The sequence below is a fragment of the Mercurialis annua genome, linkage group LG3, assembly GCF_937616625.2.
Source record: "Mercurialis annua linkage group LG3, ddMerAnnu1.2, whole genome shotgun sequence".
Lineage (NCBI taxonomy): Eukaryota > Viridiplantae > Streptophyta > Magnoliopsida > Malpighiales > Euphorbiaceae > Mercurialis > Mercurialis annua.
In genome coordinates, this window is record NC_065572.1 from 67,914,479 (window position 1) to 67,934,290 (window position 19,812).

Here is a 19,812-nt window from a genome sequence, read left to right on the forward strand (position 1 = left end):
TAAAAACATCGAATTGAATACAAAATTAACAAATGACTCATTCAGTTTAATTTTATTTGAAATATAAAATTTATATTCGGTTCGGTTCGGTTCAAACCTACGGCAAGTATTATGTGCTTATTCAGACTAATCTGAGGTTCCTTCACATAAAGATACATGAATTTCGTACCAAATTAAACAAATACATTCTTAGACATAACAATAGTAATTAATTTTTATATCAAAGCAATAAAATAAAATTTTACATTTTATATTTAAAGGAAGCAGCCAGCCAGTTTTTCTTTCTATCGCCTGAGCCACATATATTATTGTTCTAACTTATTTCATTTCTCAATCTTCAATTCTCTGACTTGAATTTTTTTGAAATTTTTGTTATACTATGGCGCTTAATTCTCTTTGTCCGGCTGAAATTAAGTCTATTTCGTTCTTGGACTCCACCAAATCCACCCAGCTTCCCAAGCTTCCAGGTCCCTTTTTTCTCTTTGCTTCTCTTTTTTCTGTTTGGTTCGCGAGAAATTATCAAGAACTAAAGCAATTCTTGAAAATGAAGTTGCCCTTTTCAAAGTCATGTAAAAAGATGGAATCTTTGAAGAACCACTTTTTATTCAATCCCAAGAATTTATAAAAAAAGTCAATTTGGAACTTTTTTGTTTTTGGAATTTCTTTGTTTTTGTGTTAAGATGATTGCTTTTTTTTTGTTTTTGTTGGAGGGTGAGTGATATTTTGTGTTGAAATAAAAACAGGTAGTTTTTGTTTGAAAAGGAAGGATTTTGGAACAAGGAAGTTGCAGTGTTCAGCTCAGTCTTCAGCACCACCACCAGCATGGCCAGGGAGAGCAGAGGTGGAGCCAGGCCGTAAAACATGGGATGGTCCTAAGCCTATTTCAATTGTTGGTTCAACTGGCTCTATTGGTACTCAGGTATTAAATTCAGCTTCTTTTGGACTTGATTGTATGTAGTAATTTAGAATAATTGAAAATAACTCATATTTTAACATTGCAGACATTAGATATTGTGGCCGAGAATCCTGATAAATTTAAAGTTGTAGCACTTGCTGCTGGTTCAAATGTTACCCTTCTTGCTGACCAGGTAATTAACAAATTTTTGCTACCAGCTTAAATATATTCAATTCTGTTTCGGTGCTTCGGTGGAGTAACAATCTTTATTTTACAGGTTAAAACTTTTAAGCCTCAGCTTGTTTCGGTTAGGAATGAGTCATTAATTGGTGAGCTTAAAGAGGCTTTGGCTGATCTTGATTATAAGCCTGAGATTATTCCCGGAGAGCAAGGAGTTATTGAGGTACTTTGCCATCTAATGAAGTCAATATCTTTGGTTCGACTGATGAAGCTGTTCTTGTAATTGACTAATGATGTTACTTTAATGTCAGGTCGCACGTCATCCAGATGCTGTTAGTGTAGTTACCGGAATAGTGGGTTGTGCAGGCTTGAAGGTATAGCCCTAGTTCCTTTGTTATAATTTTCTTATCTATGTTTTTTTTTACCGGAATTTTCTTATCTATGTTCGGTATCTCTATTGTGTAAAAAATGGTAGAGCGAGATGAAAGCAAAGTATAATGTAATTTTCTTATGAAAATCTAAATCTAAAATGAAAATGAATTTGTGTGAATTTTCATTCATGTTGCTGTAATTGGGTATCTATATAAAGATGCTCAAATGAACTAAGAGTTTGGTTGATTTTTCAGTTGGTGATTATACTAATTTTATATTTTTGTATTTCATCGAGCATATTGACTATCTATTGAGTCATTGACATAAGTTTCTTTCGATGTGTTTGTTTAGCCTACTGTTGCTGCAATTGAAGCTGGAAAGGACATATGCTTGGCCAATAAAGAGACTTTAATTGCTGGAGGTCCTTTCGTCCTCCCTCTTGCTCACAAATATGGAGTAAAAATTCTTCCAGCTGATTCAGAACATTCGGCCATATTTCAGGTATGGAAGTGTGTCCGTGCTGATAACTTGTTTTCGCTAACTGTTTATAGGTTCAAGTTGCTTATGCTGTCATTTTGAACTCTACTTGGCTGTTGTTCATATCTTATTTTTTCCTACAGTGTATCCAGGGGCTGCCAGATGGTGCATTACGGCGCATTATTTTAACTGCTTCCGGTGGGGCTTTCAGGTGTGAAATAATAGTTTCAACTACAATTTCTAAGCATGCAAAGAAATTAACATGAATATATGAATCTTGTGAAAAGCATTGCAGTTCGGTGAACTCGCATTCTTGAAACACATAGGAACCTAATTGACATAAAGAATCTTAGGCAAACCCATCTCGTTTCTTGAAATCTATATTCAAATTTAATATGTGCCTTTTGGATATCATGAATTCTTTATCTCGACTTCTGTTATGATTGATGACTCTGGTTTTAACAAATGGATCACTTCATTTCTGACAGGGATTGGCCTGTTGAGAAATTGAAAGATGTTAAAGTAGCTGATGCTTTAAAGCATCCCAACTGGAGTATGGGGAAAAAGATTACTGTGGACTCTGCTACCCTCTTCAATAAGGTTTGTTATTTTTCAATCAATCTGTTGAACTATAATCAATTTTACATCCATGCCCTCAATCATGATCGAACCTTTTTGCTTTGACAGGGTCTAGAAGTTATTGAAGCCCATTATCTGTTTGGAGCTGACTACGATAACATTGATATAGTAATTCATCCTCAGTCAATAATTCATTCAATGATCGAAACACAGGTATAATTAGAACTCTCTTCATTCTAATTTCGATAATACTTCTTTAAGAATAGTATGCTGTGAGGATTATTGCTCTTTTTCATGTTCTTCTCGTATTTTGTTTCTTTTCAGGATTCATCTGTTCTTGCACAGTTGGGGTGGCCTGATATGCGAATTCCAATTCTGTACACTATGTCATGGCCCGACAGAATTTACTGCTCTGAAATAACCTGGCCTCGCCTAGACCTTTGCAAGTAATGATTCTTGTTCAGATTTTTTAAAATGTTTTGACCCTATTTTTCTCTTGATATTTGCACCTGGCAATTTGGCTCCCCCCCTGCTTATCGGCTGATTAAAGCCCCGGGGTTGAGTTACAATCCCTAGATAGCCTTGTACACTCAATTTTATATGAAGTTATGGCAGCTGCATGTTTGAGCTTGTCCTGTTTTCAGTACCTGAAACTCCTGATTCTTTTTACTTCTGATTCATAATATAATGACATAAATGATGAGTCTATTACGAATCAGCCTGTCGAGACTCGGCACATGATAGCATCTAACAAAGAAATACGGAAAACTGCTATTTTCAGATAATTTATTTGTTATAGTTGCTGAGCTAATTGGATATAGCAGTGAAATTTTATATGGTCTAAATTGACTATTAAATGAATGATGCAGGCTTGGTTCTCTAACATTTAAAGCTCCTGACAATGTAAAATACCCATCTATGGATCTTGCCTATTCTGCTGGACGGGCTGGAGGCACCATGACAGGAGTCCTCAGCGCTGCTAATGAAAAAGCCGTAGAGATGTTTATCGATGAAAAGTATGTATATCTTTTCTTGCAATCATCCTGTTGACAACATTACAAATTGTGGCAACCTTTTGCTTTATAACTAGTGACCTTAGCGAGATCCGCGAAAGTTCTAATAGCATAACAAACTGTTAGTTAGTTTCCATTGTCATTTGCTATATTGCATGGAAACTTATCGATTCCTGTGTTTCAAATATTTTGTTTCCATTTCCGGAAATACTTCTAAGATTCTGAAACTTCATATTTATAATTTATTCTTGTAAAAAAGTATCATTTTGCCGTCACATTGTCAACTAATGACGAGCTTCTTTTTTTAATTACAGAATCAGCTACCTTGATATTTTCAAGATTGTGGAGCTAACATGCGCTAAACATCGGGAGGAGTTGGTGACCGCACCCTCCCTTGAGGAAATTATACATTACGACTTGTGGGCGCGAGACTACGCTGCTACTTTACAACATTCCTCAGGTCGAAGCCCAGTTCTAGCATGATCGACAACTTGACCATGCCGTAGCTGTAGTTCACAGTCCGGGGGTTAATTTTGTACTTTTTTTTAATGCCCGTCTTACTGGGTTTTCTGGGAGGAATATTGGACTGTTGTATCAAAAAAAAAGCTTCAGGATAGGTGACCAAAATGTATGAGTTCCCTTTTTTCATGCATAATGATTACTTGCTCTTGAAGAAAGTTGGAAGTTAATTTAATTCTGAGCCATAGAAGGGGATGAGTCAATTTAGGGGCAGGAAGGAAAATGAAATTGCATTCTGTAACCAAAGAAATAAAAATTCATTTGCTTTCATTTGTGAAGTCATGACCGGGCAGTTTTAAATCTTTCTTTCCTTGCAAAAGTTGCTGCAATTGCAAGTGCTTGATGAAACCTGTTTTGGCATGGATTTCTGGGGAATATTAAACTCTTTGGGCTACTGACATAAAGGATATTAATATTCAAATAGTTTAAAAACACTCACTAGTTCATTGAATTATTTCTAAAAAAGGTCACTGAATTAATAAAAAAATCATTAAATTTATTGCAAATTACAAAACGGGTAGTGAGTTATATCCTTTTATTAAAAAAAGATACTAAATTATACATCATCTTTTTTGTAATTATGACATGCTACGTAGGACAAAACGCAAAAAGTTTAGTGCATTTTGCCTCGAGTGACATCCCGTGAAATAATTCGATAATTTAGTGACCGTTTTTTAACGATTTAAAATTTAGTACCTTTCTGTAATATTAGAATAGCTCAGTGACTTAGGGAATTTAATATCTGATTTCTGGACCAATCTAATGAATTTATGGATGGGAGAAGACGATGGAACTGAAATCTAGTCGAAATGAAATGTCAAGTTGAAATTTTATTTTAAAATTAAAAGCTCAAAATTTCGATTGAATAATTAAAATCAAACTCTGACGGGCTTGATTTCCTACAAAAATTAAAATTAAAACTAAATTTTGGTATTTAAGTAAAAAAATTATGTTGTGTCTATTTTTATATTTAATAAATATGTATAATTATGAAATATAAAAAGGTAAATTAATCAATTCTAGATTAGGTTTATAAGTTTGTCAAGTGAAGAATTAATATTTTTTTAATAAATATTTACAGATAAATAAATATTTATCTAAATGAACAAATAAAAAAAATGAAAGGAGTACCGTCCATGATTTTTTGGATAATAGACATTGAGTGTATTCTAACTATTAAAAATACATCATTTTAGTGATCAATTTCTGATTTTTTTTTTCATTTTGATTATTGAAATTTATATATATTTTTTAATTTGGTTATCAAATTTTAATTTTTTTTAATTTGGTTACTAAATTTTAATTGCATCCGATTTTTGTTTGTTTTTTGGGCATAGTTTGGCCGAAAAAACTCGGATTAAAATTAAAATTATGTATAAGTGACAAATTTTATGAAAATACAGTAAAAAAAAAAACGATTGCCAAGTGTTAAAATCCGGACGCCACGTCATCATTTTAGTCTAAAAATTTCTATTAAATTATTTTAAAGTTTAGTAACCAAAATGGAAAAAATAATTAAAGTTCGGTGATCAAATTGAAATATAGCGATAATTAAAATACCTCTAGTGTATATTATGCGTAATTTGTATAATTAATTAATTACTTTCTCAACTGTATAAAAAACAAAAAATTGTCTACCTATTTTTTTTTAAACAGGGTGTTATAGTAATTTAATTATGAAACAGATCCCTGACTTTCATTAAAAAAAAAAAAACCCAAACATTATTTATTTGAAGTGACTTCTATATAAACCAATTTTGAATAAATAAAGTGATGCATGGCCCCAATAAATAAGTTTAATTGAAGTGGCTTATACAATGCGTTTCTATAACGCAACCCAAATCCTAATTAGGACTAAATTTAGTCGGCGACGCAAAACGACTCCAAAACGGCGAGGTTTTGATCTCCGTTCGTTATGTTTTGAAATTAAAACCTCGCGCCTTCTTTTCTTCCCTCTCTATTTTCTCTCAAAAAATTTATAACCTACAAAAACAGCGTCACTTCTTTTCTCTATAATTGTCACCGCCGCCCCCAGCACCGCTGCTTCCTTCGTCCGCCACCGCCTCGACGCCCCCAGCGCCGCTGCTTCCTTTGTCTACCTCGCCGCCACCTTCTTCTTCCCCCTCTATTTTTTCTCAAAATTTAATAATTAGCAAAAAGAACTTCACATCTTTTCCCTATAAATGTCGTTGCTGTCCCACCTCTGCTGCTTCTTTCTGCCGCCGCCGCCCCCAATTTGCTGCTTCCTTCTGCCGCCGCCGCCACTTCTGTTGGTGCTGCCTCTCCGCTTCAACAAGTAAGTATATTAGAGTTTCATATTCTTCACTATGGATGAAACCGATGTGTTTTTTAACGTGTTATAGCTGTATCACTTTAGTATGTTTATACATCTCTTATCTATGATCTCCTTGCAGTGAAGTGTTTTCTAGTAATAGGCTTTCTTTTGATAAAAAGTCGTTACCCATTTTATCCTAATTAGAGTTTGTTATTAATTTTTGATATCTAGTGTTGCCGATTGTTTGTTTCTTGAACGAATGTCGTGCCGAATATTGCTCTGCATTATATTGCATAACTCGAATGCTTGTGCTGTATATATTTATGGTTAGAATTTAGGAAGACATTATAATTAATAAGGGTTTAGTATGATATCAATTTAATTTGAGATTCTCCTTAATGTAATGTTGTTGAATTACAATTAGATGCTTGTTACTGTTTAAGCCCTTATGATTTTTGGTTCTTATTGATGCCTTTATGATGCTTGGTCTCTATTTATACTCCTTCGATGATTGATCTTTTTTTTGATAATGCTTGATCACTATTATTGTTTTAATAATGCTTGGTCCTTATCAATATCCTTTTATGTTCCTCTAATGCTTGGTCCTTATAAATATCCCTTTATGCTCCTCTGATGCTTGGTTTATATTTATGTCATTCTAATGCCCGTTCCTTATTTATATCCCTCTAATTCTCGGTCCTTATTAATGTCTTTCTGATGCTCGTTCTCTATTTATGTATCTCTGATGTTCGGCCCTTTTTGATGCTTGGTCCCTATTTATGTCTCTAATGCTCAGTCCTTATTTATTTTCTTGTGAATCTGGGTTCCTATTGATGTCCATGTGAAACTCGGTCCCTATTGATGTCTCTGTGAAGCTCAGTTCCTGTTAATGTCACTGTGAAGATCGGTCCCTATTGATGTCTCTGTGATGCTCGATCCCTATTGATGTCCCTGTGTTGCTCGATCCCTATTGATGACCCTGTGATGCTCGGTCTCATTTTACGTCCTTGTGATACTCGGTCCCATTTTATATTATTGTGATGCTCGGTCCCATTTTATGTCCTTGTGATGCTCGGTCCCATTTTATGTCCTTGTGATGCTCGGTCCCATTTTATGTCCTTGTACTCGGTCCCTAATTATGTCCTTGTGATGCTCGGTCCTATTGATCTATTTGTGATGCTCGGTCCCATTTTATGTCTTTGTGATGCTCGGTCCCTATTGATGTTCCTGTGATGCTCGGTCCCTATTGACGTGCTTGTGATGCTCGGTCCCTATTTATATCCCTGTGATGCTCGGTCCCTATTTATATCCCTGTGATGCTCGGTCCCTATTTATATCCCTGTGATACTCGGTCCCTACTGATGTTCCTCTAATGTTCGGTCCCTATTTATGTCCATCTGATGCTCGGTCCCTATTAATGTATCTGTGATACTCGATCCCATTTTATGTAGCTATTAATGTGTCTGTGATACTCGGTCCTTATTAATGTCTCTCTGATGCTCGGTCCCTATTGATGTATCTGTGATACTCGGTCTCATTTTATGTCACTGTGATATTCGGTCCCTATTGTAGTCCCTGTGATGCTCGTTCCCTGTTGATGTCCCTATGAAACTCGGTCTCTATTGATGACTCTGTGATGCTCGGTCCCCATTGATGTCCATGTGATGCTCGGTCCCCATTGATGTCCATGTGATACTCGGTCACTATTTTTGTCCCTCTGATGCTCGGTCCCTATTAATGTCCCTCTGATGTTCGATCCCTATTTATGTCCCTTTGATGTTGGGTCACTATTTATTTCCCTCTGATGCTCGGTCCCTATTTATGTCCCTCTGAGGTCCTTATTAACATTTGTGACGCTTGCTACTGTTTTATCTCCCTATGATGCTCGGTCCCTATAAATGTCCCAGTGATACTCGGTCCCTTTTTATGTCCTAGTGATGATCGGTCCCTATTGATGTCCCTATGATGTTCGGTCCCTATTAATGTCCCTGTGATGCTCGATCCCTATTGATGTCCCTCTTATACTCGGTCCTTATTAATGTATTTGTGATGCTCGGTCCCATTTTATGTTCCTGTGATGCTCGGTCCTATTAATCTCTAATGCTTGGTCCCTATTTATGTATTTGTGATGCTCGGTCCCATTTTATGTCCCTGTGAAGCTGAAAATAATATTATGTCCCGCTGATGCTTGATACCTATTAATGTCCCTATGATTCTCGGTCCCTTTGGATGTTCATGTGATGCTCGGTCCCTTTGGATTTACCTGTGATGCTCGGTCCTTATGTATGTCCCTGTGATGCTCGGTCCCTATGTATGTCCCTGTGATGCTCGGTTCCTATTGATGTCCTTCTGATGCTCGTTCCCTTTGGATGTCCTTGTGATGCTCGGTCCCTTTGGATGTCCTTATGATGCTCGGTCCCTATTGATGTCTATGTGATGCTCAGTCCTTATTAATGTCCCTATGATACTCGTTCCATATTAATTTTCCTGTGATGCTCGGTCCCACTTTATGTCCCTGTGATGCTCGGTCTCTATTGATGTCCCTGTGAAGCTCGGTTCCTATTGATGTCCCTGTAAAGCTCGCTCCCTATTAATGTCTCTGTGAAGCTCGGTTCCACTTTATGTCCCTGGTTTTATTGTTATTATTTTCTTAAATAAATTGTGATGATTTATGCAAAGTTCAGCTAGTTATTACTGATGGTTCTTATTTATGTTTTGTGTTGTTGATCCTTATTTATGTTATGTGATGGTGGTCTCTATTGATGTCTCTCTCATGCTAGTTCCTATTCTTGTACCTTTGATGGGTTCCATGGAAGTCTTTTGATGTTGCTGATTCCTAATTGTGTCTTTAGTCTTGACTCTTGATTATAAGGATGGGTATGACTGGCTGAAATTTTTCTATATTCAAAAATAGCTAGTGATTGATTTGCATTTGATTCAATGGTTACATTATTGCTTTTCTTGCTGCTTTGATAATTTAACACAATGTAGGCATTTATTGGTACAAAATTTTGTGACAATTTTCTTCTGCTTTTGTGTGGTATTGCTTAAACATGGATTCCAACATTGTATCCTTTGAAGTTAATTGTTATTCTGGAATAGGTGTAGGAGGCTAATCTGCTGCTATTTATTTATGGTTTTAATGTTATTATTTTCTTAAATAAATTGAGATCCACATCTTGATTCAATTATTCATGAGGTATGAAGATGATTGATGCAAAGTTCAGCTAGGCATCAATATTTGATGACTTGTAAAGGGAGTATAATATATGCAAAGATCATCGACATTCCGTTATCTCTATGGTACGAATAAATGGTACTAATATCTATTTAAACATAATTATATTTTTCTAACAATGTTACCTGCTTCAAATCCAAGTACCAACTTTCCAGAATTCCTCATTATTTTAATGTCGAGTGTTATGAAGTCAAATTTGCTGGAAAATAACAATTTAGGTCTGTTTCGGAAAAAGTAATGTTGCATAGCCAAGTGACCTTTTGATTGGATAATTCAATTAAGTGGTGGATTTTCACTCCTTCAGAGTATTTTTTTTAATAGGTAAAGTTCTCAAAATTGTTATTCAAAAGACTTATGGTATAATTCTGTATGTTTTTTGTTGGATGTTTGGCCATGTTTGGTTCATGGAATAGAATAGTATGGAATAGAATAGTTATTCCATAAGGAATGGAATAGCCATTCTTTAGTTTTTGAGAGGAGTGTTTATTCCACAAAATCATGGAATAGCAATTCTTTGGAATACCTATTCTATGAACCAAAGAAAAGAATTGCCATTTTATACGGAATAGCTATTCCATTCCGCACCTATTCTATGAACCAAACATAGCCTTTGTGGTATTTGTCTCTCTTTGAAAGTCCTATGGCAGTCAGTTAAGTGGTGGAGTTGCTCCTTGATAAGTATTTTTTTTGTGGGTAAAGTTTCCACGGTTACAACTGCTAATTGCAAAAGATTATGCTATATTTTTACAGCTTAGCAAATTATTATTATATTATTGTATTGGTTTTGCCTTTAAAAGATTTTACCTACAGATTAACTATTTTTCTGTTATTTTTTTATTATATTGTGTGTTGAGTTATGGTCTCTCCTTGAAATATGGACTCTTTGCTCAAATTTGACTCCCAAATTCATACATGGTCCTTATATCTAAAAATTTCTCTTATGGTCAAATTTTTGTATAGATTTAAATCAACTAGATCACGTGTTATTAATATGGTTGCAATTTTAGTATTATAATATAGCAGGCTACTGATGCTAAATTTTGCACAAGTCATGGAACAGGCAATGCTATCTGGATGGATATGGTGCAAATTGTTGATATATAAATCATGAATCATGATGTTTGTTGCATAAACCTTTATATGGAATCTTCTTACTAAACTGCTTTATAGATGGTTTTTTGAATTCGTGTATTTATCAAATTTAAAGCTCTTTTTTTTCTCACTTTTTTCATAGTTTAAAGCATGAATTCTGTTTCGTAGCTTCGGTTTAGTAATAATCTTGCTGTGTTTTTTACAGGTTAAAACTTTTAAATTTCAGCTTGTTTCGGTTAGGAAAGAGTCATTAATTGGTGAGCTTAAAGAGGCTTTGGCCGATCTTGATTACAAGCCTGAGATTATTCCCGGAGAGCAAGGAGTTATTGAGGTACTTTACCATCTAATGAAGTAAACGTATTTAGTTTGGCTGATGAAGCTGTTCCTGTTATTGACTAATGCCGTTTTTCGCTGTCAGGTTGCTCGCCATCCAGATGCTGTCAGTGTAGTTACAGGAATAGTTGGCTGTGCAGGCTGGAAGGTATAGCCTTAGTCTTTCCTTTGTTATCATTTTTTTATAAATTTCTATGTTGGTACCTTTTATTGGGTAAAATTGCAAGGTGAAAGCAATACCACAATGTAAGTTTCGTAGGAAAATCTCAATCTAAAATGACCATGATTTGTGTGAATTTTCATTCATGTTGATGTTATTGGATATCTATATAAAGATGCTTAAATGAACTAAGAATTCGATTGACTTTTCAGTTTGTGATTATACTAATGATGTTGTCTTCATTGTTTATACAGCAACTTTTTTTTGACTATTTATGAGTCCTTGACGGAAGTTTCTTTCGTGATGTGTCTGTTTAGCGTACTGTTGCTGCAATTGAAGCTGGAAAGAACATATGCTTGACCAATAAAGAGACTTAAATTGCCGGAGGTCCTTTTGTCCTCCCTCTTGCGCACAATATATGGCGTAAAAATTCTTCCGGCTGATTCAGAACATTCATTTCAGGTATGAAAATGTGTCTATGCTGATAACTAGTTTTCGCTAACTGTTTATAGGTTCGAGCTGCTTATGCTGTCATTTTGAACTCTACTTAATAGTTACTCGTATCTTGTTTTTCTTTTTGCAGTGTATCCAGGGGCTGCCAGATGCTGCATTACGGCGCATTATTTTAACTGCTTCCGGTGGGGCTTTCAGGTGTGAATAATAGTGTCCACTACAATTTCTAAGCATGCAAAGAAATTAACATGAATATATGAATATTGTGAAAAGCATTGCAGTTCGCTGAACTTGCATTCTTGAAACACAGAGGAACCTGATTGACATAATGAATCTTAAGCGAAAACATGTAGTTTCTTGATATCCATATTCAAATTTAATTTGTGCCTTTTGGATATCGTGAATTCTTTATCTCGACTTCTATTATGTTTTGATGAATCTGGTTTTAACTATTGGATCACTTCATTGCTGGCAGGGATTGACCTATTGAGATAATTGAAAGATGTTAAAGTATCGGATGCTTTAAAGCATCCCAACTGGAGTATGGTGAAAAAGATTACAGTGGACTCTGCTACCCTTTTTAATAAGGTTTGTTATTTTTCAATGTCTATTGAACTATATTAAATTTTTACATCCGTGCCCTCAATTAGTGATAGAACCTTTTTGCTTTTGACAGGGTCTAGAAGTTATTGAAGCACGTTATTTGTTTGGAGCTGACTATGATAACATTGATATAGTAATTCATCCTTAGTCCATAATTCATTCAATGATCAAAACACAGCTACATTAGAACTCCTTTCATTCAAATTCTGCTAATACTTTTTTAAGAATAGTATAGTGTGAGGATTATTGCTCTTTTTCATATTCTTGCATTTTGTTTCTTTTCAGGATTCATCTGTTCTTGCAGAGTTGGGGTGGCCTGATATGCGAATTCCAATTCTGTACACTATGTCATGGCCCGACAGAATTTACTGCTCTGAAATAAACTGGCCTCGCCTAGACCTTTGCAAGTAATGATTCTTGTTCTGATTTTTTTAAATGTTTTGACCCTATTTTTCTCTTGATGTATTTGCACCTGGGAATTTGGCTCCCCCCTTGCTTATCGGTCAATTAAAGCCCCAGGCCTGAGTTACAATCCCTAGATAGCCTTGTACACACAATTTTATATGAAGTTATAACTGCTGCATGTTTGAGCTTGTCCTGTTCAGCACCTGAAACTCCTGATTCTTGTTACTTCTGATTCATAATATAGCGACATAAAAGATGAGTGTTTTATGAATCAGCCTGTCGAGACTTGATACTTGACAGCATCTACCAAATAAATTTTGAGAACTGCTATTTTCAGATGATTTATTGTTATAGTTGCTGAGCTAATTGGATATATCAGTTATTTTATACTGTTCTAACACAAAATAGTAGAACCAATTTGTATCTTTGAGTATATATTGACTATTAAATGAATGATGCAGGCATTGTTCTCTAACATTTAAAGCTCCTGACAATGTAAAATACCCATCTATGGATCTTGCCTACTCCGCTGGATGTGCTGGAGGCACCATGACAGGAGTCCTCATTGCTGCTAATGAAAAAGCCGTAGAGATGTTTATCGATGAAAAGTACGTATATCTTTTCTTAGTAATCATCCTGTTGACAATATTACAAATTGTGGAAACCTTTTGCTTTATAACTAGTGACCTTAGCGAGATTTACGAAAGTTTTAATAGCATAACCAACAATTTGTAATATTGTGAAGTTCTGGGGCCGACAGTTTTAAGCCTTTTATTTTCTTGCAAAAGTTGCTACAGTTGCAAGCGCTTAATGAATCCTGTTTTGACATGGATTTCTGGGCCAATCTGATGAATTTATGGATGGGACTAGAGGTTGTAATTGGAATCTAGTCCAAATGAAGTGCCAAATTGGAGTTGGATTCGATTTTGGTTGAATAATTGAGAATCCAACTCTTCTTCTGCTTGGCTTGATTTTTAAAATGTTAAAATTAAATTTTGTTATAAAGTAAATTATTAAAGCGAATTACTCAGAGACGACATATGTTAAAAATTACACTTTCGTCCCTCCTTAAAAATCAAATAATACAGTCCTGCATTTTTGTTCCGTCAACAATTTAATCCTTTTATTTATTTTTGGTGTTAGTCAACTGAGTCGAAGGATTTAATTTTTAATTTTTAAAATCTAAATTATTCATTAAATTATTTTTTTGACAGAAATATAAATGTAAATTATAAAATTCAATAATTTAATAAATTCAATTTATTTAATATTTACTTCTTTTACTTTTAAAGTTTTAAAGTTTTAATTATTTTTACTTCATTTAGTTTTAAAAATAAAAATATATTTTTTTTCAAAAAATTAAAACTTTAATAAATAAAAATTAAATTGAATCCGCTAACTCGCTAAATCTCATTATCGTATGATTTTTATTTAGACATTAAAAATATAAGTGTAAGGATGAAATTGAAGTTTAATTATTTAAAATTTAGACATTTGACTAACATCCAAAATGAACGTAAGACTAAACTGTTGGCGGAAATAAAAGTGAATAGCCATATATTTTGATTTTTAAACAGGAGAAATGAATATGCGAATTATAACATATGTCAGAAGTCTCAGAGTAATTTGCTCAAAATATTATCCAACTGCCTTTTTATATTTTGACTATATATAATTATAAAAGATAAATTAGTCAAATCTAGATTAAGTTTGTAAGTTTGTCAAATTTTTATTATTGGATAAGGGAGATTTTTAGTGTTTGTAGGAGAATTTAGTTGAGAAATTTGCACAAAATACTTTTTTAAAAATTTATTTGTTCTCAATACCTCAATTTTAAAAATTTATATTTTTATTCTAATTTTTTATTGTTTTTAATTGTATAGTTAATAGCGAAATAACTTATTTGTATTTTTACTATTTTTTTCTTAAACACATGCACATCTTATTATTTCTTTTTTCTCGTTCTTCTTTTATTCTTTTTCCTCCTTTTTCTTCTTCGTTTTTTTCTTCTCTTTTTCTCTGCAATTTTTCTCTCTCTCCTCTCTCTTCTTTCCTTCTTCTTCTTTGTTTTCTCTAAGTTATTTTTTACGTTTTTACCATTTTAATAAAATCTTTTAACAAATTCTATCTATAAATACAAGATAAAGAAGAATTCATCATGAAAATTTGACCTAATTTGTCTCAAGAAATTGAAATAACGAAGTTTTGTGCCATCGTCATCATTGATTTTTTCCCCAGAATTTTATTCTTCTTTCTATGTTATTTTAAATCATTGTAGTATCGTTTTCTAGAGTTTTTTTCAATTTTTTAAAAACTTGTCATTTTCTTCAATATTAATGATGTTTGACATGGGTTTCAAAACGTTTTTTTAAATTAATTTTAAAAATCGTTTGAAACTGTTTTATACTGTTTGAAACCTTTGTAAGCGGTTTGAACTGTTTTTTTTTTTTGAAACTGTTTGAAAATGTTATTTTTTAGACTGTTTGAAAGTGTTTTATAGAAATTGTTTTTAACTGTTTGAAACCTTTATAAACGGTTTAAAATTGTTTTTTTAACTGTTATTTTACAGACCGTTTGAAAGTGGTTTTAGAAACTGTCATAAATATTTGAAAACTTTGTAAACTGTTTGAAGCTGTTTATTTTGAAACTGTTTGATACGCTTATAAACTATTTGAAACTACTGTATAATTTTTTTAAATGATAATTCTTAATTTTTTTGAAACTATTTGATACATTTGTAAATTGTTTGAAATTGTTTAAAACCGTTTTTAATAGATTTTTAATGAGAATAAATAAATTAAAAATTTATAGTTTTCTTTGTTTTTGGAGAAAATTATGATCGTTGGATTTGAATTCCAAGTGAAATTTGAAGCTATTTGATTATGAATTAAAAATTTGAGCGGATTGGAAACTAGATTTGAATTCCAACTGTTTTAAACTATTTTTCCTTTTTAGATATTTTGCTAATTCTCTCAATTTAATTTCACAATACTAGCAAAAACTTGTCCATCGTACATTCCACTTAAGTAGATATGTCCATGAGCCGAGTCTGTCGGGCTTTAGTATTTTTTTTATGTAAGCATGAGCTTGGTCCGAGTTTCATATTTGTTATCTAAACCTAGACTTGTTCATAGGCCGGGTTTGAGCAGGCTTGATTTTTTTTAAAGGCAAGCCCAATTCCGGTCCGAGTCCGGTTCGGGCTTCAAATATACTATCCTAACCCGGCCTTAATGTACTATTTTTACGGGTTTGGGCCGGGCTTGGGCTGCCTTACGTTGACTTTTTATAATACTAATAGCCCGAGCCCGTCCATAAAAATCGGGTTTTTTCGGGTTCGGTCCGGACTTTGGACAAAAAGTCAGTGTCCAAGCCCTACCCTAAAAGGACGAGCTTGGGCGGACGGGCGGGCCGGATATCCAAGCCCATGAGTAGATCTATATAAATCTGACCTTCACATTCGAACCTGATTTTTTTTAGGTTTACATAAAGAATAACAAAAAATAAAGCCCGAACCCGTTTATCACTATGGGTTTTTTCGGGCTTGGGCTGGACTTCTGATAAACAAATCATAGTACAAACCCAAACCAAGGAGGATGGGCCAAGTGGCTGTCCATGCCCATAAACATATCTACACTTGAGCTACATTTTATTGTTTAGACTCGATTGAATATTAATTTGAATGGTTTGAATTTGAATTATATTTTATTACTATTAACGTAATTATTATACTATACATGATTTCTAAATCAAAACGACATGAAGACCTAAACGGCAATGTCCCTTAACAAGTTGCACTTTCTTTTTATTGTCAAAGTTGTGAAAAGATGACAAGATAAAGTAACCTATGAAATAATTCTATTCTACCGCCTAATAAGTTAAACTAAGATGGAAAGATAAATTATTTGCATCTTGTATATCAACAGTTGCACTTTGTTTTCTAAATTTTATTTTCTAAAAATTAAATTGTTTTTAGAAAAATTGAATAATTTGATAAATTATGACTCCTATTAATTTATTATTAAAATACATAAGCATGATGAAATAATTACTTTAAATATTTTGTCTTATATTAATTATGGGGAAAAGAATGCAATTATAACTTCAGAAATTACAAACTAAGAATAATGTTTCGTTTTAAATTTTATAGTGATACTTATTATATACATGCATATTTTTCCCGTCGAGTGTTCAAGTCGGCGAAATTTCGCTGAAAATGTGCCCATAATAAAATTGAAAAGAAATGAAAGGTTGTGTCTATGATTGATACGTTTTAAAAATCATGTTATTTTTAAAATTTAGTGCGAAAGTCATAGTTTTATATAAATAACCCAAATAAAAATAATATTCTATATATGTAAACTTTAAGGTAAAAAATGGTGAAATGAGCTCCGAACTTTACACTTTTATTTTCTTTTGTAAATGTGAAACATCACTAATTATGATAAAGTGATATGATTGTAGACAATAAAAAAAATAAAAAAATATTTTCTGACTGATGGGGAATTATAATTGTTTTACTATTTGTTTATGTATAAAAGATAATGATATGAAAAGTTTTATAAAAAAAAATACAAGTCTTTGCCAAATATATACAAGACTCATTTGAATTTTGCCAACTGTACCCATATATATTAAAGCCTTGTGTATATTTGGCAAAAATTAAATAAATGACGGACCAAATTATCAAACTTCAAAAGTCATGGTATATTGGCAAAAAAACTTATAGTTATGGGTAGATAAGTTTATTTTGCCAAAAAAATATGAGTAATTATTTTCGAACTTTCATGCTAAATGTTTTTCTCCGCTATTTTTAAAATTTGATGTTTCTGGTGTTCTTTTTAATCAGTATCTTTATAAATACATTTTTAAAATAATACAAAGTATATATATGGTCAAGTATGAAATATAATTTTTAAAATCTTATAGTATTTTTTTAAATAATTTTTTTTAAAGGTCAAATGTCGTGAAAAGGCCAAACCTTTCACAAAAGTCCTGATCTTTCAATTTTGTCGATTTTGGCCAAAAACTGATTATTTAGTTTCACAAAAGTCCTAACCTTTCAATTTTGTCGATTTTGGCCAAAAATGAATTATTTGGTTTCACAAAAATCATGACCTTTCAATATATATGCATGCCACGCAGGCGCCACATAGGCAAATTGAAATCAAATTGAGAGCTGGCCACAATTAAAACCAAATAATCTGGTTTTTGCCAAAATCGACAAAATTGAAAGGTCATAACTTTTGTGAAACTTTTATGAAAGATTTGGCCTTTTTACGACATTTGGCCTTTTTTAAAAGATGAATAGTGTACTTTCCTCATAATATAATTTTAGCAAATTTAATTTACAATTATTTTCATGATAAGAAAATTTTAATTTTTTTAATATTTAATTTAAAATAACAATGTTATACGTAACAATTTTAAATTAATTTGTAATAAATCTGAATTCACTCATTATTTGTGCTTCAATTGAGTCTCTTTTTTTTGATGTTATTTGTTTTAAATGCAACTCTTATCAAAATACATAATTATATTTTAATAAAATAATATAATTTCTAAAATAATATCCTATAATAAAATAGTTGCAATACTTATTAAAATTATTTTATTCAAAATAATAATTTAGCTCATTATAATTTATTTAATTAATTATAAAAAGTCAAAGCAACGTTTGGTCATTTTATTAGTTTTAATTATTTATAAAATGGATTTTGAAAAATTCACAAATTGACTTGATTCCATTACATTTTATACAAAGCAGAGTTGACATTGGATTTAAAAAAAAAAAAGGCTTAATTACTTAAAAACCACCCAACTTGAACTTTTTTTTCGTTTATACCCTGACCTAGAAAAAAGTTCATTTATACACTGACGTATGTGTTTATGTTTCACCTCTACCCCGAGGCACTAAATTAATCTCTTTTCATTTAAAAAAATAAATTAAAATAGTCCTTCATTTAGTGAAAAATTCATTTTTAATTAATCTCTAATTATTTTAAGTTAAAAATAAAGAACTATTTTAAACTTTTTTTCTTAATGAAAAGAGGTTAATTTAGTGTCTCGGGATAGAGGTGAAATATAAATACATACGTCAGGGTATAAATGAATTTTTTCCTAGGTCATGGTATAAACGAAAAAAAAGTTCAAAGTGAGTGGTTTTTAAGTAATTAAGCCAAAAAAAAAAAAGTAATGAACTTTACTTTAGGAAGATGGATATAAATGCAAATGGTACGTTTTGTACCTTACGGTCACGAAAGTCATTTTCTGTTGGGTTACTATCTGTTGGCTGCTACTCCATGACTCCAAATCGAAGGGCGGTACAATGTTATGCTTACGCAAAGAGATAAATGTTGCTAATAATTAATTGACCAAATCATTCAATTTCAAACAGCCACCTGTTTTCTTATCTTGTGTTTACGACAAGTAATTTTGTCTCTTTAAATCACACCATATATACCAAAAGTAAATAGGGAAAAGTATTTAACTTCTATTCTCATAGATTTGTGGGTAAGAGCAACTAATCTTTTTATTTTTTTTAGAATCAATCGAAATTTTGTTTATAATTCAAAGCAGTTATACTAATGAAAAATTCAAAAAAATAATGTAACCACTCCTGATGACCTGAAATGGAAGGAGTATTTTACATTATAATATGTACAGTCTAATTCGCAGATCGTCTCACAAAAAAAAACATTACTTAATTGCCTCGCTAAAATCACACTATTTTCAACAATCACATTAGAATCTACCAGACTCGGATTCCTTATTTCTAAAACGAGTTCCATAGCATCAGATTCAACTATCCGATTGTTGAAACCCTTGATTACATTCAACACCTCCAAAATTCCCAGAGCTTCAGCCATTCTAGGAGAATAACCACCTGCCTATCTAACTTGTCGAGCCTGGACGACGCTTCCCTTCTCATTTCTGACAACAATACTGATGCCAACTCCTTTATTGCCTGAAAAAACCGCCTCATCAACATTCGCTTTGAGCCAACCAACCTTCGACAGTTTCCAGCGCATTCTGCCATCATCCTTCAAAAGACCGCCATACGCAGCTCCCCAGACAAAGATCTCGCCATCTTCCTTGCTGCTAGTTGAGAACAAGCTGTCGAGATGATCGACTTAACTGAACCCGACTTGTTGCTCCACACTATGTCGTTCCTATTAACGGAATTAAACACTTTCATCCAACAAGGCCTGACTGTTTACC

At 32.8% G+C, this 19,812-nt stretch overlaps 1 protein-coding gene and 1 pseudogene across 1 annotated transcript; both read left to right on the top strand.

Moving 5' to 3' along the window:
* Positions 1-277: 277 nt before the first annotated feature.
* LOC126673089 (1-deoxy-D-xylulose 5-phosphate reductoisomerase, chloroplastic-like) lies at positions 278-4,305 on the top strand. The gene is made up of 12 exons (XM_050367060.2): positions 278-467; positions 744-919; positions 1,002-1,088; positions 1,173-1,298; positions 1,387-1,449; positions 1,799-1,948; positions 2,068-2,135; positions 2,413-2,524; positions 2,612-2,716; positions 2,828-2,949; positions 3,373-3,519; positions 3,831-4,305. The coding sequence occupies exons 1-12, from the start codon at positions 380-382 to the stop codon at positions 3,997-3,999; spliced, it is 1,413 nt and encodes a 470-aa protein (XP_050223017.1). The 5' UTR covers positions 278-379; the 3' UTR covers positions 4,000-4,305.
* Positions 4,306-5,153: 848 nt separating this feature from the next.
* LOC126672902 (1-deoxy-D-xylulose 5-phosphate reductoisomerase-like) lies at positions 5,154-16,309 on the top strand (annotated as a pseudogene).
* The last annotated feature ends 3,503 nt before the right edge of the window (positions 16,310-19,812 follow it).

Coding starts and splice junctions, on each gene's coding strand:
- LOC126673089 (XM_050367060.2), top strand. CDS start 380: ATGGCGCTTAATTCTCTTTGTCCGGCTGAAATTAAGTCTATTTCGTTC. Junction 468..743: donor CCAGCTTCCCAAGCTTCCAG/GTCCCTTTTTTC, acceptor AAATAAAAACAG/GTAGTTTTTGTTTGAAAAGG. Junction 2,950..3,372: donor CCTCGCCTAGACCTTTGCAA/GTAATGATTCTT, acceptor TGAATGATGCAG/GCTTGGTTCTCTAACATTTA.